The following is a 17,530-nucleotide window of genomic DNA, read 5'->3' on the forward strand; positions in this document are numbered from 1 at the left end:
GTGTGAGGGGATAAAAGCAGGTGGGGGTGGGGGGGTTGAAGGGGTGAGGGGCTGGGCATAGGGGCTGCAGGGGATGAAGGGGGGTGGAGGGTGCAAGGGAATAAAAGCGGGTGGAGGTGGTGGGGGATGAAGGCGGGTGGGGGCTGTGCATAGGGGATGCAGGGGGATAAGACTGCGGAGGGTGCGAGGGAATAAAAGCGGGTGGGGGTGGTGGGGGATGAAGGGGGTGGGGTCTGGGTATAGGGGATGCAGGGGGATATGAGTGCGGAGGGTGTGAGGGAATACAAGCGGTGGGGGTGGGGGGGGATGAAGGGGGGTGTGCAGAGAAGTGGCTGGGAGGCTCTAGGGGTTTTTTTGGCCAACATTTTCACACACAAAAAAACTGAAGAAAGTTCTCAACAGCTAGAAAGCCCAGAACCACCCCCACCCTGCTCCCTGGGACCCCTCTTTATGCCCCCTGGACCTTGCCCCATCGTGACCCCTCAGATTCCCCCCCCCACACACACACACAGACCCTTTTCTCTGTTTCATGGATTGGGGTTTTACCTGGGATATAACCGGGGGCCCTGGGACCCTCTCAGGGGAGCAGGTAGGTGGGGGCGGGGCTGAAACTAGCCTGGGGGAGGGTGTCAGATGCACCAGGGTGCACAGGGCCCCCTTACTGGAGCCCTTATTTCTGGTAGAGAAGTAACCACACAGCCCTGGGTCTCTGCTCCAGCCTGCTGCCCAGGCCGGGCTGGGAGAGGGCCTGCACCTGGCCAGCAGAGGGAGCTGGGGGGCCTGAGGCTGCCCATGTGCAGCAGGTGTGTGACTCTCGCTAGGGGCTCTCCACCCCTGGGACCAAGGCCCTGAAGTGTCCCTTAGGCCGCCCCCCCCCGCCCACCGCAGCCTGGGCAGCATTGGCCGGGGTGTAGCAGCGACCCCAGCTCACCATTTCCTGCCTTCCCCCCCTGCCCCCAACCTGTGCTCAGCCACGGCTGGCGCTGCGAGGCCTCTGCTGCCCTCATCAGACATTTTCACCCCATTTTTAAATTAAATCTAAAAACAAATATGTTTGGTTTAACTAAAAGTTTAGATATCTTGGCAGCAAACGTGTGTGTGTTTGTTTGTTTTCATTCTCTCCCTCCTGTTTTGAATGGGGAAGAAGGGAGGCAGGGTGGAGGAGGACCAAAAACCCCAAACCAGAATTGTTCTGAGTTTTGTTGGGTTGAAAATTTTCCCAAAAGGTTTGGGTGAAATTTGCAGTTTCTTTTTTAACTTGTCACAGCTGATCCTGCCCATTCTCTGGCCCGCTCTCGCCCCCAGGTACTTGTCTAGTCCCCCTGGCTAGAGCTCGCCGTTCCAGCCATGGCCTTTTCGAGTACGCGTCCCCTGGCAGTTGCAATGCACGCTGTTGCCAGGCCTTGGAGTGCAGCAGCTTCTTGGCAAAATCTCTCCCCAGGCAGCCGCTACAGATGAAGGAGCTGAGGTTTCTAACATGTGATCAATCTCGTGTAATGGCGGCACCGTGGAAGGCCCTGCTGCCGGAGGAGATTCTGGGGAAGCGCAGCCCACTTCCCCTCGCTGAGCAGGACCCTCTCCGCCCCATGAGTGATGAAGTGTGTGGGGAAACCTCAGCATTCTCCAGCCAGTCCCACCGACTCACGCTAGCCCCTGCCAGAGTAACCACGGCCCTGGCTTCCCAGACAGCCTCACTCCACCTGGAAGAGACAGAGGCAGACTGACCCTCTGAAGGCCGCAGCACATTAGGGGGTGGAGACCTCACAGCGAGGTCCTACCTGCGTACAGGCAGGGGGATGCACTGTTCTGCTTGGTGACTCCGCCAATGGCACCTGCCAACCACTCCCAATCCCCAGCCTTCGGGGGACTCACCCGTATAACTCTCTGGCGAACGCTGTCCACCAATGAAACGCAGAGGAAGAGCATATCGGCCCCATGGGGTAGAGCAGCTGCCTGGCTATTTAACGTGCACAGAGCCCCCCAAGTGTGCATCCTCCCCAACCCTAACCAAACCTAATCCTAAGGGATGTAGAAAGTGGCTGTCACCTTCATATCCATCCCAGCTATTGTGTATGCTAAACATCCCTTTGATGGGGTGGTTCTCCGTGCGCTCAGGGTCGGGGCATGGCAAGGCACAGCCCACTGGTCGCTTTTACCCTCGAACTCCAACTGGAACAAAGGTGACAGACTTGTCTGCAAGATATTCTTACTCCAGGAGAAGGATCCAACTCAAATCCTTCGCGCTGGCACTTGAGCCTTCACAACTTGGGCACTGGGCAGAGCCAGGACACCTGGGTTCAATTCCCAGCTCTGCCTCTGACCTCCTGCGTGACGTTGCATCCTCTCTCTGGGCCTTGGTTTCTGTCTCGCCTCTTTAGACTTCAAACTCTGCAGAGCAGGGACTGTGTCAGGTGCAGCACGATGGGGCCCTGCTACCATGGTACACAGAAGAGCGGGACACCACCCCAGCCTGCCTCTAAGGCTCTCTCTCACTCTGTGCTTGTACCGCACCTAGCACAATGGGTCTCGAGGTGCTGCTGTAAGGGGCAGGCCCTGATTTATGCCAGGGTACATGACTGGAGAATCCAGCCCCAGACCTTCACCAGGAAAACAGGCTTGGGCCCTAGGTGTGTCTGTACATCAGAGGTTATTAATTAGTTTTGTATACAAGAATCTTTTGTACAGCGCCCAGCACACGGGAGTCCTGCTCCATGCATGGGGCTCCCGTAACACCCCTAATAAACCGTGTTAGCGTCACTCTTACCTCATGTGCGTCCTCCTAATCCAGACAGGGGATGTCTGATTTGCAAGGTCAATGGGACTGAGGGGTGCTCAGAGCGCCAGGGGCTCCGAATTCAACATCACCCATTTTCACTTCCAACTCGGCTGTTTTTATTGGGAACGTAATAACCCCATGTAAGCTGCTGAGAACTAAGGGGATGTACAATGCAGGTCTGTAAAATGGGACTAACGAGTCACCTCCTTTGCAGACTGATTGATGAGAGGAGCTAGGTAGTATTAATTATTTATTATCACCACAGTGCTCAAGGGTGGCAGGGCAGCAACAGCCCCCCAGCCAAATAGTTTTACTGTTAGGCCCGTAATTTGCAGCCGGTTCAATTTCTTTTTTTAGTGTACAATGAAGAAAGGACAGAAAGCGCAGGAGACAGGAAAGGAAGCTGCTTTATGCTGAGTGCCACTTTCCATGTAGAGCGCTCTGCTGTGGGCTGAAGGGCACCGTCTGGTGCATACAGCTTGTAACTACAGCTGGTTGTAAATTTTCCATCAAGAGTTTTATTTTTGGATGGAAAATGTCTTTTTTGACAAAATGGACATTATCTTCCAAGCTATCTTTTTCAATATTTTTTGGGGGGGAGGGATGTGCAGGTAAAATCGTTTGGTTATAAATGGAAAGTGTTTGGTTTTTGTTGTCTGAAAAACAATTATTGGGGGGGGAGGGTGGTTTCAATAACTTCCCCCATATTTTTCAAAAATAAATGTTGACAAAAATGAAGTTTTTCACAGGGAACTAATTTCCAGACCAGCTGCAGCTGAACCAAACCATGTCTGATTCAGAGAGATGTATCTGTCATTATCCCTCGCAGGAGACTTTTCCGACCACCAGAATTATCTGACCCCAGGAGCTTTCCCCGTGTAGGGAATATGAGAGTCACATGCCACAGAGATAGAATTCATAGGGGAAACAGCACCAGGGTTTGGAGGGTGGAGGTAGAGACCTCAGAGTTGTGCAGGGGGGCTGGAACAATGTGTATTGTGGGGTGCTTAGAGCCATTGAACCAAACTGCCAACCTGCATATAATGGAAACCGCGGTAAGCCAGGGGGTGTGGGAGCACCCCTCGTCCCAGCACCTATGGAGCTGTGGAGTTAACAAATCCACCGAAGCTAACAGAGCTGCAGAGGCAGCCATTAACTCTGAATTTATATAGGAGCATTAGATGATTCACATCCGAGAGGGCCACTGCCCCAGCTAGTCTGGGATCACCCCCATCTCATACCAAGGGTCCATCTATTCCGTTAGTGGCCACGGCTCATTGCTTCAGAGGAAAAACCAACCCTCCCCTCTGCCAATATAACTAGCGCTACAGAGGGAAAGAATTTCTTCCTAATCCCCACTATGATTCCTCTAACTCCACGATCAGAGCTTGCAGAGATGGCTATAAATGCTATTAACGGGCACACCCCATTCCTAGGGACTGTGCCTGACTCCCTGAGGGCAGGGAATCACACATTGGATAAATCTGTGTTTGCTCTTATCGATCCTAAATTGGCTACTTGCCCCCTGATTGCATCAAACTTTGCCCTGTGCTCTCATTATGCCACCTGCTAAAAAGAGGGAGGGCTCAGATCGCACTGCAGCCTCTTGTGGTTTTCAGCAGACACTGCACATTGTTTTCCTGTAACTTTCCAAGTGCATCCACGCGTGACCCACAAGTCTGCGGATGTTACCAAGGTGCCCAACCCACAGAGGACACGAGTCTGTTACAGCCAGAGTTGATAGAAAAATGAAAACAGATGCAATTTGGCAGTGGGGGGGGGGGTTGAAATGGATTTTGAAAATTTGGTTATTTTTGAAAACTTCACAACTTTTCATTTAAAAAAAAAAATTTTTTTTACCCCAAATTTTTGTTTTCAAATTTTTCCCATTTTCACCCTTTCCCCCTCTTTTTTTCATTTAGTGGCATGGAGATGGGGAGTAAAACCCCCAGACCATTTTGAAAACTCATTTTTAAAATTTGGTTTCAAGAAGGCAACTTTTCAACAATGTCTTTGCTTGAAAACATTTTTTTTGATCAGCCCTAGGCTCACGCTGTAGAGATGCATCGGAGGTCCATTCTGGGTCCTCCCCAGGATACGGACCCAATGGCTGAGAGAGACCCATGGAGGAGCTGACCAGAAATGGACACACAGATAAAGGGAATATAAATTAAGAACAGAAGAGTGGAGGGAAAAGTAGAAAGATTAGTATGATGTTTACAGCCTCAAAGTACTGGACCTTGGCTTGCATCTCTGTCACCACCTGGAGGCAGTGCTGCTCTCTGCACTGACCTGCAGGTCCAGGCAGTGTGGCCGGGAGGTGGCGTTGGTCCGGTCTGCTCATGGAGGTGCAGGCTTTTCACAGATGTAGTAGCACTCGTATGTGCAATGCACGTCGTTCCACTCCCCGTAGGTCCAGACGTGCGCACAGTCCTCATTCTGGCCACTGTTGTTGGGCTCCCCCTCCTTCCAGTACCTAAACACAGTGGGGCTACAGTTGGAGGGGCAGGAACGGGGTGCAGGGGACAGAGCGGGGTCAAAGCTGGAGGTGGTCCTGAGCTGCACATAATGGGGATTTGAAGCCGGCGTGTCCTGGAGGTAGGTGGATGAAGCGTAGGCCCATTGCTGGTGAAAACCATCAGCCTTACACACCACGGAAAGTTGGACATCAACGCCCCATGCGGCTTCCCATGACCTGATCTTACCCCGCTGTGGCCCAGCCCCGTGCCTTCGGGCTCTCTCCACAGACACAGAGGCTGTTTCTGCAGCAGGAGGCCTGCGGCATTAAGGAAGAGGGAGAGCGATAGCCAGCAGGGGTCGGCCCCGCACTCACGTGAAACCAGTTGTGGAGTCGCTCCCGTCGATCCATTTCCACTCCCCTTCTGAATTCTGGTCTGAGAGGCCGATCCAGAAGCGCTGGTTGCGTGTCCTGTACATGATAAAATTCTGCAGCCGGAAGTGGGATGGGGGAGGAAGCACAGAGTCATCTCCTTTATCAGGATCAGCACCATTTTACTCTTCATTTGCATCACAGCAGAAGCGGGGCTGGTGGAGCCGTGTCTATTCAATGTGTAACACACCCCACAGGGCTCTGTCACTACATACATCCAGGGACCCATAACAGAGCATGTACCACACAGGGCCAGGGCCTCACATCCCCTTTATGTGGCTGGCACAAAGAGCACAAAAGCCTAGGACTGCTAATAGAGTTGCTCCCTCAGCTCACCCGGTAGAAGCCTTCCTTGCAGAGGTGGTGCTGCCATGTTCAATTCCCACCGGCCACCCACACCAGAGTTGTTACATGTGTAGCGTTGGGAACCCACAGAAGGGTGATGCAGAGGTAGCTGGGGGAAGCAGCTAGTTCCTGTGGGTGCTAAGAATGCGGGAATGACAGAGAGGCCTTGAGAGAAGGCAAGCCATGAGAAAGAAGCTCAGAGGTTTTCCATCCAGACTGTCTCGTCTTTACCTGCTTGGTGCGGCTGTTAATGATGGCCAGGCGTGAATGCTCCTCCTCGCACAGCACCTTCGCCCTCTGCCAAGATGTCTCACGCAAGGAGAAGAAGTAACATTTCCCACTGAAGTATTCCCATTCCCGGGCCTCAGGACCGCACGGGAACACTGAGAAAGGGAGGGACCAGCAGTCAGAGACACCAAGTGGGGCAGGTCTACCCTGTCCCGTGTGGAAATGACAGCACAACCCCAGCTCTGCAAGGACCTGACTTCCAAGGCAGCGGTTATTGCCAGAACTGTCCAGTCACAATACTAGGGGTTTGCTTCTGCCTAACCACCAGAAGAAAGCTGGGGCCCAGGCTCCAAAGCAAATAAATAGTTCAGAAGCCGGGATCCCCTGTGTGCAGCATGAAGTGAGCCAAGGAAAATCAGAAGAGGTAATGCCCCCAAATTGCTGCTAGGATCCCTGGTGCTAGAGACTGAACAGATACCCTGCAACCTAATGATCACAGCCAGCAGGGAGCAGCAGCTGTGGCCAGAAGGAGCGAGGGCAACCCAGGGAGGTGGGCAGAGCAGAGGGCAGGGGAGGGAAGAGGAACTGGGAAGGAAGAGGCTCGTATAATGGGGAGGGCACGGCAGAGGCAGCAGGAGCCGGGGCGGAGGGGGGCATAGGGCAGTGCCCTGTACTTACGTTTGAAATTGTTGCTGGAATTATTCCGTTTCACTTCATTGCGCATTTCATTCAGTTGTGAAGAGAGCATTGAAACTAAAATCGGGGGGTGGGGGGGAGGGGGAGAGAGAGAGAGAGAGAACACACATGCCAGGTTATCTGACCCTGCTGCCACCCTGCTATGTCTGAGAGGCATTGAGTCATCTTTGGGTTTCAACACCCTTTACCCAGTGAGCTCACCAGCACTTGTGTGTGCTAGAAACGCCTTCCAAAGAGGCTTATTTAATCCATGGGGAAAGCCAAAACCATGCCCTTACAGCCAATCACAGGGCAAGGTGATCTGGGCACCTTAATGCACTAATTCTCCCGGGTTTACAACCTGGTTCAGCCTGGAATAGGAAGCAGGATGTAACAGGTTTGGTGGGAAACAAAAACACCTTGGGATACACAAAGGAAAAAACTACCATTAGACAATCCCCACTGGGCACCAGAAATCCCAAGCAACCGTGACCTGAACCAAAGGCACCAGGGGAGAAAGGGGCGGGCGGCTTTGCAAAGGCTGTGGTGGGTGTTTCCAAGGGTTTGTCCCCCAGAGTAAGCATTGGTGCACTAGGGTAGCTGTGCTGTCATAGTGGTGCTGGCATGAAAGGTGACTAGAGATTTGCATAACATCAGTGCAAAAATCCAAGCACAGAGAAATCCTAACATGAAGCTCTGAGGATCCGCCTGGCCCTGGGGTTATGGCCACAAGGAGGCTAGGATGTGGCTCCCTTTTGGGCTGGTGAGTGCTGACAAAGTAACCCTCTTACATCCCCAGCACCAGCAACAAGACCTCAGTGTGAGGCAGTGGAAGGGTTAAACAAGTTTGACCTAATTTATCACCCTCCACCCGCTCTCAGCCCAGCAAGGCTTTCATTTACCTGATTGATGAAGATAATCAATAGAGCACCTTCTGTAACAATGCTAGAGCGTCACACCTTCACCTGCCTCCCTCACCAGGTAGAGAACAACATACAATCCCACCCCCGCTTTGCAGCTGGAGAGAAAGGGACACACCGAGAGGGCGAGGGCCCTGCTCCCAAGGTGGACAGGCAGGGGACACGGTTGGCACCCAGGAGACTGGATTTTATTCCCTGCTCTACCCCTGGCCTGCTGGGGGAGCCTGGGCAGCTGCTTCCCCTCCCACCCTGTGTCGGTTTAACTGCGAGCTCTGCAAGGCAGGGGCTGGCTCCGTGTGTCCGCGCAGCACCCAGCGCAGTGGGGCTCTTGGATGAGCTCTTTGCCGCTGGCAAGACAAAGAAGAACAAGGACCCAGAAGGAGACAGTATCAGGGTTTGACCCCAGGGCTTCTGAGCACACAGACCCCACGGGGTCTCTCTGAGTCCCCCCAACTTCCTTCCTCATTAATGACGTGAAACGTTTCATCTCCCGAAGGCCCCAGGCACGGTACCTCTGGAGAGTGACACCGCAAACAGGATGAGGATCAGCAGGTAAGAAAGCGCCAGCAGCACGTAGACTGTGCGGGAGGATCTCAGCTTCTGCCGGAGGTAGTTTCTGTCTTTAGAACAGAAGAAAAATCGCCAAGGGTCACAGATTGACAGGTTTGGCAGCGACTTTGCAGGAAGGTCCCATTTATAAAGGGTTAATAAATGATTAACCCTAAATTAGATGGTTAATTGCTTGGTATAGAGGTTGATAGGGCGTTTATAACTACAACTTACAGCTATCTATCAGGTTTTTCTTCTTAGACTGTGACCAAGTATCTAGGGTTACAGTTTTGTTTCGCACGTGCCCTCTAGAGGATTATTTCCCGCCCATCATTAAGTGATGTTTAACACACATTCCAATTTCATCCCAGGGAAATTAGGCCTGTCACTCAGCCTTTGGAGAGTGGCTGCACATTCTGGTCGTCGTGTCCGGTTTAAGACAACTTAAGGGGGACTCCAGTTTTCAGACAATGCTGAGTGCCTAAACAACCCAGCCCCTCTAAGGCATCTCCAGTCGGACACTCGCAGACCTTTCACAATACCAGGGGCCATGAGTATTAATTCAAAGCAATAACATCTCTACAGTGGGAGAAAGGCCACTTCCTTCTCTCACCTGCCAACAAACGATTTCCCTTTCATTGAAAAGCACAAAATATAGCTCCCAGCAGGGCCAGCATCCTCGTCCCAAACAGCCCAGCACAATTAGCACTAATTAGCCTGCCTGTCAGAGCAGAGAGGCCAAAGACTGAATTGGCCAGAGATGCTCATCTCCCTTCTCGCAGGTCAGGGTAAGGAAAGACTTCTCTGCTGCATCCATTCAACAGCAGCAGAGAGAGCAGACACCTCAGAACGGCCACACTGAGTCAGACCAACGGTCCAGCTAGCCCAGTGCCCTGCCTTCCGATGGCAGCCAGTGCCGGATGCTTCGGAAGCAGTGAACAGAACAGGACAATTATCAAGTGACCCATCCCGTGGTCCAGCCCCAGCTTCTGGCAGTCAGAGGTTTAGGGACACCCAGAACACTGGGGTTGTCCCCTGGCCATCTTGCCTAATAGCCACTGATGGACCTGTCCTCCATGAACTGATCTAATTCTTTTTTAACCCAGTTATACATTTGGCCTTCACAACACCCCCTGACAATGAATTCCACAGTTGACTGTGTGTTGTATGAAGCAGTACTTCCTTATGTTTGTTTTAAACCTGCTGCCTGTTAATTTCATTGGGTGAGCCCTAGTTCTTGTGTTACATGAAGGGATAAATAACACTTTCTCATTTTCTTCACACCATTCATGACTGGATAGACCTCTATCATATCCCCATATTAGTCATTTATTTTCTAAGCTGAACAGTCCCACTCTTTTTAAGCTGTTTTCATATGAAAGCTGTTCCATATTCCTAATCATTTTTGTTGCTCTTCTCTGTACTTTTAAGAATTCTAATATATCCTTTTTGAGATGGGGCGACCAGAACTGCATGCAGTATTCAAGGTCTGGACATACTATGGATTTATAGAGTGGCATTATGATATTTTCTGCCCTATTATACACCTCTACCCCGATATAACGCGACCAGATATAAGACGAATTCAGATATAAAGCAGTGCTCCGGGGGGTAAAGCGGTTCTCCGGGGAGGCGGGGCTGCGCACTCCGGTGGATCAAAGCAAGTTCGATATAACGCGGTTTCACCTATAACGCGCTAAGATTTTTTGGCTCCCGAGGACAGCGTTATATCGAGGTAGAGGTGTATATCCCTTTGCTAATGGTTCCTAACATCCTGTTATCTTTTTTGACTGCTGCTGTACATTGAGCAGATGTTTTCAGAGAACTCCCCACAGTGACTCCAAGATCTCATTCCTGAATAGTAAGAGCTAATTTAGACCTCATCATTTTTTATGGATAGTTGGGATTCTGTTTTGCAATGTGCATTAGACTTTGCACTTCTCAACATTGAATTTCATCTGCCATTTTCCTGCCCAGTCACCCAGTTTTGTGAGATCCCTTTGTGTCTCTTCCCAGTTTTTGACCGATCTTGAGTAATTTTGTATCCTCTGCAAACTTTGCCACCTCACTGTTTACCTCCTTTTCCAGAGCCTTTATGGATATGTTGCACAGCACTGACCCCGCTACAGATCCCTGGGGGACCCCGTTATTTACTGCTTTCCACTTTGAAAATTGACCATTTATTCCTACCTTTTGTTTCCTATCTTTTAACCGGCTACTGATCTGTGAGAAGACCTTCCCTCTTATTCCATGACTGCCCATTCATCTGGTCTAGCGACCTGTTTCTCTCTTTCCTCCCGTTCCTGAGCTATTGGGTGGAAGGGAAGGAAGAGGGCTTACCTCTAAACATGTGCAGCTCATCTTGAAGCCTGTCCTTGTCCATGCTGTAAATGATGCCTGGGAGGCAGAGGTGACTTGAAATGGCATTAGAACATGGCAAAGTGGAACCCTGCTCACTGGACTATCTAGAACAGAGAATTCACAATTCCACCAGGAATGTTAAATCCAGAGGTTAATGTATAACCTGCAGTGCTCACACCATGTCCCAGGCAACTTGCCCTCTAACCCTGGCCGTTTGGACTGCTTCCATTTCAAACGTGGTCCTGATAACTCCTCTGCTCAAACAGATTAAAAGGTCTCGGCTGGCCAACCAGCTCATTCTTTCTATTCAAAACTCTCTTGGTCAATTTTAAGTTGTGCAAGAGCAAAAATACAAGATGCCTGGTTCCTGAAGCTGCTCCCCTCATGCAGGTAAGAAAAAACCCAGCTTGGTCACAAAAGCAGGGTTTGGAAAGCAACAGCTCAGAACCTTCTTTCTGGAAGAAAATCACAGCCCTCTTGACTTTGGAAAGCAGTTGCTAAGCACTCACAGAGTGGTTCCACACAGAACCGGCGGTGTCCCAGTGGACATGCTTACACAAGAAGATAAAATGGATCCCAGGCTGATCATTGTCCTACAAATATATGTATTATGGAGCTATAGTCCTTACTTTGTAATTAAAGTGTTTTCAGTTCTAGGTACCCAATTCCCTTGCCCCTTGTGCAGTCATTTAATTTGGTGCAACATGCAATCAGATCAGAACGGTAGTGTTTTGCACTCCCTTTGCACTGGTATAAAAGCCTGCACAAAGGGGCAGGATAAAGGAGAATCAAGTCCTAAGTGCTCTTTCAACCCCTTTTCCAACTCTCAAAAAAGCTTCATTTGAGCCCAGAATCTCACGTGCTTAGTAAGAGTCTCATGGTAATTTGTAATGTTTGAGGTCACGCAATGTTTTTGAATGATGGAACTTGGAAAAACAAGTTTTTCACTGTGAGGTCTCAACTGTCACTTGTCTCCTAACTCCAAGACATCTTGTTGCAAAGACGTTGGGTTTATTTTCCACCTCGGTGTCCAGTCCAAACACACATGGGCCTCAGGTCATCTTTCCGGAATAATTTTTAAATAAATCTTTACTGATAGAAATAAGGCACAAATGGCAGTTAGGTGCCTAAATGCCTTGCACAGGCAATAGGACAGTGGTTCTCAAACTTCTGTACTGGTGACCCCTTTCACATGGCAAGCCTCGGAGTGTGACTCCCCCTAATAAATTAAAAACACTTTTTAATATATTTAACACCTTTATAAATGCTGGAGGCAAAGCAGGGTTTGGGGAGGAGGCTGACAGCTCGCGACCCCCCCATGTAATAACCTTGTGACCCCCTGAGGGGTCCCAACCCCCAGTTTGAGAACCCCTGCAATAGGAGGAGCTATTTGTCTACCCATCACTTGTGCCTTTAATAATCTCGCCCCTTGAGAAATCTGGGAGGTTTGTTTGAATTCTTCCATTTTTTTCTGTGCTGTATCTCACTGTAAAATTTAACTGCTTCCAGCTAAGTCACAATTCATCTGGTGAATGTTTTATATTCATTTAATGTTGCTGTCCAAACGCAATTATTGATGTAATGCTCATTAACATATGGCTATATTTGTGCTGTTTATATTAGCCATTATTTGTACTATGAAAGCACTCAAAGATCCAGTCTGAAATAGGAACCTTTCTATGCCAGGTGACATACAGACATGCACAGTAACTTGCCCTCATAGCTTTCGTTCTAAACAGACAAGGCACACAATGGGTGGGAGGGGAAACAGAGGCAGAGAGAAGGAGAACTGACTTGCCCAAAGTCACATGATGCTCACATAGACTAAACAGTGATATCTACAGTCTCAGCAAGTTGCCATCACAGCCCTAGGACTCCTGTGATACCCAGACGCCATACGTTAATGCAGCTGAACAGTCTGATAGTTAGTACATGAAAGGTAGAATTGCTGTTCCCTTGCCATTCCATGCTTAGTACGTGCATGTTCCGCAGGTGCCCTGGGATAAAAAAATCTCAGTTCAGAAACTGGCAAGTTGGGACTTACAAATATTAAATTACACTGTTCAGCACACAGTGCTGGTGGACTGCAAACATCCCAGTGCTAACAACTGTAGAGAACATTTTGATTCCAGCAGGGGGGCTGGAACAATGTTTATAGCGGGGGGTACTGAGAGGCATTGAACCAAACTGTAAACCCTGTATATAATGGAAACCACTTCAAGCTGGGGGTGTGGCAGCGCCCCAGTTACCGCACTTACAGATTCCAGAGTCCCAGCCTGGCCCCATCGAACTGTGGTAAGAGCTGGACTGACTGATTTTGCTGTGCTTTTGGATTTTCATTTTTGCCAATTTGTTTTCATGTCTACAGCTAAAAAGGGACCAGATGCCCCAGTGGCAGATGCTACGGAAGGTAACATGGTTCCTTGCAGCCTTTACTCTATCTTAAACCTTTGTGTTTGCAATAAACACGTATCAGTAGGTGTGACACTTCCCTGGGTGCCCGGGTTGTGAGGCCCCTCGCTACCACCTCTGCTTAGCACGAGGAAGCCTTGTCTGTGCCAGCTCAGAGTGAGCTCCACAACCCCCAACCCCCCCAGCCATGGACAACGGAGGCACTCCCCTCCAGGCCTACGCAGGCCTTGCTATCTCTCGTTCAGTGATAGAGACACTCTAACCTCTGTGTGTCACTCTGGAGCGATCAGCCCCTGGTCCACTGGACACCTGCAGAATTCACAGATCCGATACTACCAACACCAGCTTACCCATTTCCCTTCAGATCACACTCGGCTTAACATTCAGCACAGAGGTATGTTAATAGTGACAACAGGTAAAAGTTTATGAAATAAAGAGCAGCGATGTCAATGATCACAAGCAGAGGTATTAGAAACAAATGGTGACAAGTAAAATAAAATTATAACACGCATTCTAGAACCTAGATGACTTGCTCAGCTCGTTACTATCATGTCTGCTAGTGTTTCTCACCAGCATTTTTCAGCCAGTGGCTGTAATCCCTTTTCAATTAAACAAGCCACACACTCAGCTTGCCTACTCTGTGACTAATACCTTGTGTTTCCTTGCATTCTCCTGATAGACCAGACTAATTCTTTGATTTTAGTCATGAACACGATACACTTCGCTGTGTTCCCTCTTGTAGATTTTGAGATTTCCTGTAGACTTTGAAATCTTGATTAGCTGGTAGCTCCGTATGCAAACAGACTTGTATTGTAAGATATACAATATTCAACGACCACTTAGGGAGATAAATGTCTACTATCCCCTGCCTGACCAGAACTTGTTTATTGCCTTCTAGTGACCTGTCTTAACTTACATACCTGAAGAACACACATTTCAGTATAAATACTGAACTTTGTATATAATATGTTTACATACATTTCACCATGATTATGACCAGTGAGCTTTCAGGGGAGACCTCACATGCCACCCTTTGGATATGTCTGACCCAGGGAATCCTTGAAACCCTATGCACCCCCTCTGTGCCCTCTGCCAGTTGGCACCAAGGGGTCACAGTAGATATTAAACAAACAGGCCTGAAACCATTCCCAATGCAAGGCTGGGGCTCTCACTACTGTTTATTTCCCTGAATTTTGCACTGGTCTTACTTTTGTATGACCACAAAGACACAATGTCAGCCCAGGGCAAAGAGGGCAGTTGTTGCCAAGATGCACAGTAGATTTCACCACACGGGTTCAGTGCCTTCCAGGTTTGTTGTTTGATCTGAAAGCTTCTTGCATAACCTATACCTGGAAAGGAGGAAAACAGCCGATTAGACAAATTTGTTATTTATATAAAAACACAGGCCTGCAATGGGAGGCTTAACTGAGAAGTTAGCCATAAGAACATAACAACGGCCGTACTGGGTCAGAGCAAAGGTCCATCCAGCCCAGTATCCTGTCTACCGACAGTGACCAATGCCAGGTGCCCCAGAGGGAGTGAACCTAACAGGTAATGATCAAGTGATCTCTCTCCTGCCATCCATCTCCACCCTCTGACAGACAGAGGCTAGGGACGCCATTCCTTACCCATCCTGGCTAATAGCCATTAATGGACTTAACCTCCATGAATTTATCTAGTTCTCTTTTAAACCCTGTTATAGTCCTAGCCTTCACAACCTCCTCAGGCAAGGAGTTCCACAGGTTGACTGTGCGCTGTGTGAAGAACTTCCTTTTATTTGTTTTAAACCTGCTGCCCATTAATTTCATTTGGTGGTCCCTAGTTCTTATATTATGGGAACAAGTAAGTAACTTCTCCTTATTCACTTTCTCCACATCACTCATGATTTTATATACCTCTATCATATCCCCCCTTAGTCTCCTCTTTTCCAAGCTGAAAAGTCCTAGCCTCTTTAATCTCTCCTCATATGGGACCTGTTCCAACCCCCCTAATCATTTAGTTACCCTTCTCTGAATCTTTTCTAATGCCAGTATATCTTTTCTGAGATGAGGAGACCACATCTGTACGCAGTATTCAAGTTGTGGGCGTACCATGGATTTATATAAGGGCAATAAGGTATTCTCCGTCTTATTCGCTATCCCTTTTTGAATGATTCCTAACATCCTGTTTGCTTTTTTGACTGCCGCTGCACACTGCGTGGACGTCTTCAGAGAACTATCCACGATGACTCCAAGATCTCTTTCATGATTAGTTGTAGCTAAATTAGTCCCAATCATATTCTATGTATCGTTGGTGTTATTTTTTCCAATGTGCATTACTTTACATTTACCCACATTAAATTTCATTTGCCATTTTGTTGCCCAATCACTTAGTTTTGTGAGATCTTTTTGAAGTTCTTCATAGTCTGCTTTGGTCTTAACTGTCTTGAGCAGTTTAGTATCATCTGCAAACTTTACCACCTCACTTTTTTACCCCTTTCTCCAGATCATTTATGAATAAGTTGAATAGGATTGGTCCTAGGACTGACCCTTGGGGAACACCACTAGTTACCCCTCTCCATCCTGAAAATTTACCATTTATTCCTACCCTTTGTTCCCTGTCTTTTAACCAGTTCTCAATCCATGAAAGGATCTTCCTCTTATCCCATGACAACTTAGTGCTCTCAGACCCCAGAAAAGGTGTTGGTTGTTATAGACAGCATGATGGTGGCCATGGAAGCTGGAATCCGCTAAGGAGTGTGTGAAAACTCACCTGCCGAATCAACTAGCCCTGAAAATGGATGGCGCTGAAGCGTCGGGCCCATACCTGGCCGTCGCCGGCAATGAGAGCCACGGGGGCTATGCCACAACGAGTAGGAGGGCCGCTGTGGTGCACCTTGAAGCCTAGGGCGCGGGCCTGAGTGGAGCCACCGCAGGTGTAGATCTTGGTGGTAGTAGCAAATATTCAAACGAGAACTTTGAAGGCCAAAGTGGAGAAGGGTGCCATGTGAACAGCAGTTGAACGGGGTCAGTTGGTCCTAAGAGATAAGCAAATGCCATTCCGAAGGGATGGGCGATGGCCTCCGTTGCCCTCAGCCGATCGAAAGGGAGTCGGGTTCAGATCCCCGAATCCGGAGTGGCAGAGATCGGTGCCGCGAGGTGTCCAGTGCGGTAACGCAACCGATCCCGGAGAAGCCGGCGGGAGCCCCGGGGAGAGTTCTCTTTTCTTTGTGAAGGGCAGGGCGCCCTGGAATGGGCTCACCCCGAGAGAGGGGCTTGAGCCCTGGAAAGCGTCACAGTTTCAGTGGCGTCCAGTGAGCTCTCACTGGCCCTTGAAAATCTGGGGGAGATGGTGTAAATCTCACGCCAGGCCGTACCCATATCTGCAGCAGATCTCAAGGTGAACAGTCTCTGGCATGTTAGAACAATGTAGGTAAGGGAAGTCGCCAAGATGGATCGTAACTTCGGGATAAGAATTGGCTCTAAGGGCTGGGGTGCAAAGTGGGGCTGGGTGCAACTCTGGATGCAAGCTGGGCCCTTCCTGTGGATAGCCCCAGCTGTGGTGGACGTCGCTCGCCTCTCCCCCTCCGCGGGGATGGGGGGGGGGGCGGTGTTCCGCCTTGGCCGGTGCCTAGCAGCTGACTTAGAACTGGTGCGGATCAGGAGAATCCGACTGTTTAACTGAAAGAAAGCATCGCAAAGGCCCGTGGTGGGTGTTGACGTGATGCGATTTTGTATCTGAAATTGTGAATATTGACTATGTAGCTGTATTTCAAATGTAGTTACACCTGGATAACGCCTATTAGACAAGATGCTTTCAGTCTAGAAAAGGGGCAGTGGCGGATTAGCCACTGGGCCTATGGGGCCTGTACTGAGGGGCCCCGGCCAACTGGGGGGCCCTAGAGACCCCACGCCCCGACTCCGCTCCCTGGCAGCAGCACTGGGCGGGTAGGGTGGGCACAGCAGGGGAAGCTGGGGGGAGAGGGGGAGAAGGGGAAGTCCTTGCACTGGGACCCCCGCTGTGGCCCCAGAACTGGAGGAGCTCTTGTTACCTGCCGCAGCCTCAGGGAGCTCTCACTCTTTGCTGTGGCCTGGGGCCCTGGGGGAGGAGAGAGAGAGAGACAGAGCTTCTCTGGTCTTGGGGCCATGGGAAGTGGGGTACATGTGCGCAGGAAGTAGCAAACGGGTTGTGGGGCTGCACTGGGAGGGGTGGAATGGGGGGACACTAGGTAGAACAGGAGCGGGGCCCCAGGGAAGGGGGAGAAAAGGGTGGGGCCCCAGGCAAAGGGGGAAGAGGTGGGTCTCTCCATACAACACAAGCAGTATCACTGATTTGTTAAAAACCACAAGTCGACTATTGCCACATTTCAGTCAAAACCTGCCAGCATGAGACGAC

At 49.8% G+C, this 17,530-nt stretch overlaps 1 protein-coding gene across 1 annotated transcript; it reads right to left on the reverse strand.

The window, feature by feature from the left end:
* Window positions 1-3,013: 3,013 nt before the first annotated feature.
* LOC122172117 (hepatic lectin-like) lies at window positions 3,014-10,965 on the reverse strand. The gene is made up of 6 exons (XM_042843688.2): window positions 10,724-10,965; window positions 8,347-8,454; window positions 6,918-6,992; window positions 6,243-6,394; window positions 5,610-5,722; window positions 3,014-5,252 (listed from the first exon to the last, which is right to left on the reverse strand). Exons 1-6 carry the CDS (start codon window positions 10,764-10,766, stop codon window positions 5,117-5,119), a joined length of 627 nt encoding a protein of 208 aa, XP_042699622.1. The 5' UTR covers window positions 10,767-10,965; the 3' UTR covers window positions 3,014-5,116.
* Window positions 10,966-17,530: the final 6,565 nt, after the last annotated feature.

This window comes from Chrysemys picta, chromosome 22 (genome assembly GCF_011386835.1).
Source record: "Chrysemys picta bellii isolate R12L10 chromosome 22, ASM1138683v2, whole genome shotgun sequence".
NCBI lineage: Eukaryota > Metazoa > Chordata > Testudines > Emydidae > Chrysemys > Chrysemys picta.

What these genes read in the sequence shown, in the direction of transcription:
- LOC122172117 (XM_042843688.2), bottom strand. Translation starts at nt 10,766, where the DNA reads ATGGACAAGGACAGGCTTCAAGATGAGCTGCACATGTTTAGAG. An exon ending in TGAGCTGCACATGTTTAGAG is followed by an intron (nt 8,455 to 10,723) that starts GTAAGCCCTCTT and finishes TCTGTTCTAAAG; the next exon opens with ACAGAAACTACCTCCGGCAG. An exon ending in TTAACAGCCGCACCAAGCAG is followed by an intron (nt 5,723 to 6,242) that starts GTAAAGACGAGA and finishes TTCCGGCTGCAG; the next exon opens with AATTTTATCATGTACAGGAC.